The following is a 7842-nucleotide window of genomic DNA, read 5'->3' as shown; positions in this document are numbered from 1 at the left end:
TTTTGGAGGATGCCCAACTGAATTGCTCTGCAACCCGACGAACTGATTCTATAGCCTAATCTTTTTTGAAAAGTATTTTTGTGCATGCCATATGTAGTTGAGAATGCATTATTACTCGGATAACTAGGCCTGTGTACTATACGGACTAGCTTATTTTATTGCGCATCATAATATCACTTCCACTCTGTCTAAAAAGTAGATTACGGCGTAGTGCGCATCTTCAGAGGCGCTCAGTCTGCGTGCTCATGTGACCTGCTCTGCGCAGCTATCGACATCTGACCTGGTTTTCAACACGCATTATCATTGCATCATAAATCATCTCTTGTATGTGATGTCGGACTACAGGCGACAGTGGAACCGGGAGGATGAGCTCCCTGTGTACCTGGCAAAGCCCATATCGACAGGAGCCAACCAGCGACACAAGCATCATGGGATGTTTAGCTCCGTTGAGGGAGCATTTGATAGCAAAACTATAGATTTTGATCAGTACGCCGTGGGAAGGAAAGGAAGCAGGACGCCGCGGAGCTGCAGCAGGGAGCGCGTTGTGGATGGGGATTTTGAAGCATATGGTCTCCGCGGGGGTTCTGTCATCAACTCCCCGGGCGAGACGGACGACGGGCGTTCGGGTGTCGAAGTCACTGACCAGACGGGGAGTGAATTGCATCACGGGGAAAACAACGGGAAGGTGTGAAATTAATTATGATGTATTTATGTTATAAATAAGTTTCGTTGCATTACTTGTATTTTTATTACAGTTTATCTTTTTTTATTTATAATGCATAATTTGTTTGTGTTATGTTATCCATACGCGCAGGGAGTCTTGACATAGATTTAAATCGAATTTGAATGCCTCGTTATTTTAAAAATCACTTTTTGAATGGATTTCAACATACCAAAGTCTTGGACGATGGCCAACGAAATCACTGTTGACGTCGAGAATTCTAACTCTCAATCTCTCTTTGTTTCACGTGAGGGGGGCGCTCCACAAAACACGTCCCCACATAGGCGAACATACAACACACATTTGCGTACACACACATAGGCTACACAGAAACGCACAGCCGGAGACGCGCTCGCTCATCCTGCACTAAGAGCGCTAGTTCGTTAAATTGGTTGGAGGCACGAAATAAGCGGGTCATTGTGCTTTTTCCAATCAAATCTGTGATTGATACCTGGCTTGCTAAAGAGAAATGTCTGGGACGGGCTATCAAGGAAAGAAGAACATCCCTCATTTGACGGTAGGAGAGCTGTTCTCCGCATGGGGAAACGAGTAGGGATTATATTCTTAGCGAAGCGAGCAGACCAAACCCGCTTACAATAGCACTGAAATCAGACAACGGGAATGTGACCATAAATGCTCCAGATACAATACGTGAAAGCCAGGCGCACATCCCTGCCATGCATTAGGAGAAATTGGTTGTTTAGATGCTCTAAAATTTCATCGAGGTTGAGACCGTTTGCCAATGACATTTTCACGCAATAGGCTTGACCGCCAAGAACAGAGATCTATATTTTATGTGTTCTATTCCAATGTACAAAATAAATAGAGAAATCCGTTCTGTGTGTTGCAGTTTTGCCTTTCGGTATAACCAATGGATTACAAGTGATTCTAATCCTGAACGGAAGCAATCTGTGTCAGTAATCTGGTTGCTGTCTAGGAATTGTGTCTATTATACAGTATTAGGGTCAGATTAATATACTTCAGCTTCGAAAACGAAGATGCACAAAAATTACATTGGTATGTGCCTCCCTGACAGCTGGATGATGCAAGGTTACCATGGCAACCTAACATCTCTCCACATTATAGACTTTGCTCTTCTTGGGTTGGAGAACCACAGAGTGTGATGCTAAAACTGTGTAATTCTAACATCAAAAATATTTATCTTATTATTATATATATATTTTTTGCTTGTTTCTTTCTTTCTTTCCTCAGAGTGAGCGGCTACTTATTAAAGGTGGCAGGGTGGTTAATGATGATCAGTCGCTCTATGCTGATGTCTATGTTGAGGATGGACTTATAAAGTAAGACATGCACGCTTTAAATTTATAAAACAGATTCATAAACATTCTTAGTGAGCTCAATCATTAAAGGGGTATTTCACTTCAAAATTTGCCCCATTGACTTTCCATAGTAGAAATAAAAATTTCTATGCAAAGTACACAGGGCAAATTTTGAAACGTAATTGTTAGTTGGCTACTGTATATGTGGCACATTGGTTAGTTATCACAGAAAATAAAAAATTGAGCAAAGAGGGTCTTTTTAAAAATCACAGTTAAGGCACTTTTAATTTGAATTCTACGTGTTCAGTGCATCGTGGTAAAATAACACTGTTTTAAAGTTACAGACATAAACATTGCACTCTTAACACAGTTAGTTGAAAAAAATCATGTCAGCACATGTACATTTAAATTATGTGACTATTCCTTTTACACTTTATGTGTTTTTGCATGTTTAGACTGGCCCTATTTACTTCAATTGTAAGGGCCAACTATTTTAATAGACAGGGTTATTAAAAAATGTTTGTCCTAATCAGCATTATGCCATTATTGTCATGTGATTGTATGGTGTAGTGTATTGTTCTGTTTCTCTTCATCCTCCCACCACTCTTTATCGATCTTTCCACCTCTCCTCCAGACAGGTTGGGGAGAACCTGATTGTACCTGGTGGTGTGAAGGTGATCGAGGCTAATGGGTGTATGGTAATACCCGGGGGCATTGATGTGAATACCTGCTTGCATAAGGCTTACCTGGGCACCCCACCAATAGATGACTTCTTCCAGGGTACCAAAGCTGCTCTGGCAGGAGGCACCACCATGATTTGTGAGTTTGGATGAACTGTTAAATTAACGGTATATGAACCTATTTTAAATGATTGGTCACGTCTTGTGTTTCAGTTGACCATGTGAGTCCAGAGCCAGGTGAAAGTCTGTTGGAGGCATTCGAGAAGTGGCAGGAAGCGGCCGACAAGAAGTCTTGCTGTGATTATTCGCTTCATGTGGATATTTCACAGTGGCATGAGGGTGTAAAGGAGGAACTGGAACAGCTGGTACAGGACAAAGGTGAACACATACGTTATTTACATGTCAGTGTGATGGATCCTGAAGGTCTTCACAGGAAGCAATCTTACAATAGGTTTTATAATTGTTAGTTTATATGTCAGACAAACGACGCCCGTGTTTGCATGATGTTTGATTACATTACATATGTGTGCTGTCAAATATCTAACTTTTCGATAGTTTTGTTCCAGAACCAGTTGTTAGAACTTGACTTGGCCCTTTATTATTTTAATATTTTTTTGACAGGAATTAACTCCTTCCAAGTCTACATGGCTTATAAAGACTTATTTCAAATGACTGACACACAGGTTAGTTAATGCTGACTATTGCAGATACACATTCTATACATTTTAACTATTTAATTAAACAGCTTAGATTATCTCTCACTTTTTTCTTCTCAGCTGTATGAAGCTTTCTCATTCCTTAAGGATTTGGGTGCAGTAGCACTGGTACATGCAGAGAATGGAGACCTCATATCACAGGTAGGCACCAATGAAAGTGTGTACCAACACATGATCAAGTCATCGCTTTTGATAATGTGGAAAAACTGTGATCCTAGGGTCTCTTGAGGACTTGATATGTTGCAAAAAGGCTGAATGTTCATTTTTAATTATTTAACAAGCAAGAACAGTTTTCATGTGTACATTTGTGTTTCAGGAACAAAACAAAATTCTGGGAATGGGCATCACTGGTCCAGAGGGACACCCGCTGAGCCGCCCTGAGGAGGTGGATCGATTAATTTATTGAAGAAGCGTTTGGATTAAACAGTTTTTTGGTCAAATTGAGACTGGTGAGTTAATTGTGATTAACTGATGTGATTGGTTGTTTGTTTCTTAGCTGGAGGCGGAGGCTGTTTTCCGCGCCATCACCCTTGGCAACCGAGTCAATTGCCCTGTCTACATCACCAAAGTGATGAGTAAAAGCGCAGCTGATACTGTGTCCCAAGCGCGGAAAAAAGGTGATCACATTTAATCCTCTACCATGCCATGTTTACATTCAAATTAACTCAATTTGATGTCAATCCTGATGAAGAGCCTTATCAAGATGCTTGTTAAGTAGCACAACTTGTTAAGTAGCACAACTTGCTCTTTTGATCAAACGTTGATACAATTTTTTTTGTTTGGATTTCTACATTTGCTTTAGGTTCTGTTGTATTCGGTGAGCCAATAACAGCCAGCTTGGCAACAGACGGGTCACATTATTGGAGCAAAAACTGGGCAAAAGCAGCAGCTTATGTGACCTCTCCACCCCTCAGCCCGGACCCGACTACACCCGATCATCTTCACTCTCTGCTAGCCTGGTAAGACACTTTTTGGCTTGATTTTGAGAGCTTAAAGTGAAGAGTTTAGAATGTGATGTTTCAAACGCGAAATTCTAGATGTCAGAAATGCAATTTTTTATCTTCTCTATCCGTAACTTATGCTCTGTTGTGCTATGCATAAACAGCAGACACACCTTTCACTGGCCCAGTTTCTAAATATAGAACTTGCTTTCATCCTCTGTTGCCATGGTTACAGAGCTCACTCACCCCCCTCCAGCACACACGCAACTTGTAGACGTGCAGCTGGGCTGCTATAGGGGAGAGATGTCACTACGTTGACCTGAACTCTTGGAGGCAGCCAAACATACACACATATACACTCTCATTAACACAGAAAAACACACACATAGTTGAGAAGACTGGAGAGATTTATTTTTAACACAGAGTTTAATAGATGAGAGCTTTTTTATTTATTAAACATTTTATGTAAATAGGTAATAGCAATGTTTTGTGTTGGAATATGTGTATTGCACAGCATAATTGTTTAAAATATTTGTTTTGTCTATATTTTACAGTGGGGACCTCCAGGTGGTGGGTAGTGGACACTGTGCTTACAGTACTTCTCAAAAGGCCATAGGAAAAGACAACTTTACCCTTATACCCGAGGGAACTAATGGAGTGCAGGAGAGAATGGGATTTGTGTGGGAAAAGGCTGTGGTAAGTGTATGTGTACACACAATCATATATATATATATATATATATATATACTGTATATATATATACAGTATATATATTCTAAAGGTACTACTTGCATTCAAGAACCATGAGTAGTCACTCAATCTACCCTTAACAGGCCATGGGGAAGATGGATGAAAACCAGTTTGTTGCAGTAACAAGCACCAATGCTGCCAAAATCTTCAACCTGTACCCTCGTAAGGGTCGGATAGCGGTGGGTTCGGATGCTGACCTCGTTATCTGGGACCCGGACAAGAATAAGACCATCACAGCAAAAGCGCATCTGTCGGTAAGACATTATGTTTGGCACACATAAATATAATTCTCTTTGTATTTCGTTTGTTTAAGCTCCTGATTGTTTCTGTCTGGATTCTATTCTTTCTAGGCTCTGGAGTATAATATTTTTGAAGGAATGGAGTGTCGTGGTAGTCCGGTGTATGTGGTTAGTCAGGGCAGGATTGTGTTTGAGGATGGAAAACTTCAGGTTGCGCAGGGGACTGGGCGCTACATCTCCCGAAAACCCTTCCCTGACTATGCCTACCAGCGCATTAAAATCCGTGACAAGGTATGAAATAGGTTGGTGTGTAGAAAGCAGTACATTTACGTATACATTTCACAACATCTTTTGACTGGTCTCTTAAATAGTCTCTTTAAAAATAAAGATTTTAGCAAAGTTTTGGCTCTTTCATGTTGAGTTCTGCGTCTTGTGTTTTAAACCAAACATAACCTGGCGTAAACTGGTGTTTGGCAGGCCATGAACAAGCAGGGAGTGTCTCGTGGGATATATGATGGTCCAGTGTACGATGTCCCAGCGACACCCAAATATATAACCCCAGCACCCTCTGCAAAGACCTCGCCCACTTCGCACCAACCTCCACCAATCAGAAACTTGCATCAGTCTAACTTCAGCCTATCAGGTAAGATGGGTAGGCTGAGTCCCCCTGGATTCGATTATTCTATCATTAAAATGTCATCCTTAAGCATAACATTTCTACACAGGGGGACTTCTTAGTACATTTCAGAAAATAGTTATGTTTTAGCGTGTTACATTATATTTTGTTATTTGTTGTTTTAAAATATTCAGGGGCTCAAATTGATGACAGTGTTCCTCGACGATCTGGCCACCGCATTGTAGCACCCCCGGGTGGTCGTTCCAATATCACCAACCTTGGATGAATCTTCACTCATTCCTGTGTGTGTCTGTGTGTGTAAATGGATCTGTTAACAAATCATCAGTATTCTCCTTATACAGGTTCACCATGATTAGAAGTTTTTACTCATGCATGTCCTTACTGTGATGCTCACTTTAACTTATCTGTGTAGTAAATGTCCCATCCACAGTGCATATTATTGTGTGCACTATATACAATAGCATCACTGATAAAGACAAACACAGATTAAATATAGCTAGACAATCACTAAAATACTCTATACCCACGACAACTCAAGTAGCATTCTAAACCGTGTTGTAATAACCAATCCTATTTTTGGATTAGTAACTAAAATTGTTGTGACCCCAGTGTTTGTGATATAGTGTTAACATTGTCCTAATGCAAAGCCCATGTAAAGCAAAGCATTCGTTTTCTGCCGCTGGATATCTTACAAAATGGTGCTCCTCCTACTGGGCAAGTGGCAAAACTTTTAACTGGTTTTAGTGACAATAAGGGAAAGTGCTGGTCTGAGATCAGTTCTAGGTTTTAAGTACACTTTTAAACTGATTTATGAGCTGCCATTGCAAGCACTTTTCCTCTTCTGTTCTATGTGCACTGAATTGTTTTAAATAAGTTGTTTTGTGGTAAAGAATGGTGATGGATTGCATGATTTAACTTTTAGATGTTGGTATCTGACTCAGCTGTTGATTCTTACTCTTTATAGTTTATTTTTCATTTCAATTTTAATATTTTACAAGAGAAAGGAGAAAAGTATGTGTTATATCACAGTTTATTTGATAACGTTTGAAATGATTAGCTTTTAGAAAAATAGTTGCATGCATGTATTTGGTTCAGTCCTCCGAGCTCGTCCTAGCTGTGTAGATTTTGCTTATTTGCAATAACAGATCTAGACTCAGAACATGAGGTTAGAGCTGGTCCAATATGTTTATAGCTGGGAAAACGTTCACCTCTATGTGAAAACTAAATGGTGCTAGAGAGTTATTTGTAGCGAGCCTACTTTAGGCTATAGGAGTACTGGGACTGCCTTTATTGACTTCACCTCAGTTCAAATGCAAAATTTAGAGAAAAAAACACTACGATATGCAATTACAAACATTTTATTTTTTTGCATCGTCATATAAAACAGCAAGTGACAGACAATTTAATTTAAACATTATTTTGTTTTACTGCGTATGCCTTTATTTTTTCTCTGATTTGCCTAGTCACTGTGTAAGCAAAATAATATGAACCTTCCATTGATTCAATTGTTAAAGATCCTGATGTGACCGAGACGAGGCCATTTTCAAGCCTGCTGTGTTCCTTTACCTGCCCTCTTGTGGTTAAGTATTGCCTTTGGTATTTATATTGTTATATTATCAATGCCATTTCTGTATATGATATCCACCAATGCACTCATTGGCTGTTGGTAATGAAATTCAGTTTGCTATGGTGAAATAAAGTCTATTAGATGATGTGGAAGCTTCTGTTGTGTGTTTTACTTTGCAGATAGTGCATTCTTTAAAATGAAACGACAGTATACTGTTCTTATTCAATTAAACATATTAGCAAACTGAATCGGAGATGGACATATAAAGAATAGGAGTCATCCAAATAGGCTAAAATATGATGGTCATAAAG

General features: G+C 39.7%; 1 protein-coding gene across 1 annotated transcript; it reads left to right on the top strand.

Moving 5' to 3' along the window:
- Positions 1–6: 6 nt before the first annotated feature.
- Positions 7–7678, top strand: crmp1 (collapsin response mediator protein 1). The gene is made up of 14 exons (XM_056736463.1): positions 7–685; positions 1934–2022; positions 2636–2820; positions 2895–3059; positions 3303–3364; positions 3458–3538; positions 3714–3782; positions 3894–4014; positions 4200–4356; positions 4893–5034; positions 5172–5342; positions 5439–5618; positions 5805–5970; positions 6138–7678. The coding sequence occupies exons 1-14, from the start codon at positions 332–334 to the stop codon at positions 6227–6229; spliced, it is 2034 nt and encodes a 677-aa protein (XP_056592441.1). The 5' UTR covers positions 7–331; the 3' UTR covers positions 6230–7678.
- The last annotated feature ends 164 nt before the right edge of the window (positions 7679–7842 follow it).

This window comes from Triplophysa dalaica, chromosome 2 (genome assembly GCF_015846415.1).
Source record: "Triplophysa dalaica isolate WHDGS20190420 chromosome 2, ASM1584641v1, whole genome shotgun sequence".
In the NCBI taxonomy this organism is placed as follows: Eukaryota; Metazoa; Chordata; class Actinopteri; order Cypriniformes; family Nemacheilidae; genus Triplophysa; species Triplophysa dalaica.
This window is presented reverse-complemented; position numbering and strand designations above follow the sequence as displayed.

Bases quoted from the DNA above. Each gene is read 5' to 3' on its own strand.
- crmp1 (XM_056736463.1), top strand. From the start codon at position 332: ATGTCGGACTACAGGCGACAGTGGAACCGGGAGGATGAGCTCCCTGTG. The intron at 2,821-2,894 runs GTGAGTTTGGAT...CTTGTGTTTCAG, and splicing joins AGGAGGCACCACCATGATTT to TTGACCATGTGAGTCCAGAG. The intron at 5,971-6,137 runs GTAAGATGGGTA...TAAAATATTCAG, and splicing joins GTCTAACTTCAGCCTATCAG to GGGCTCAAATTGATGACAGT.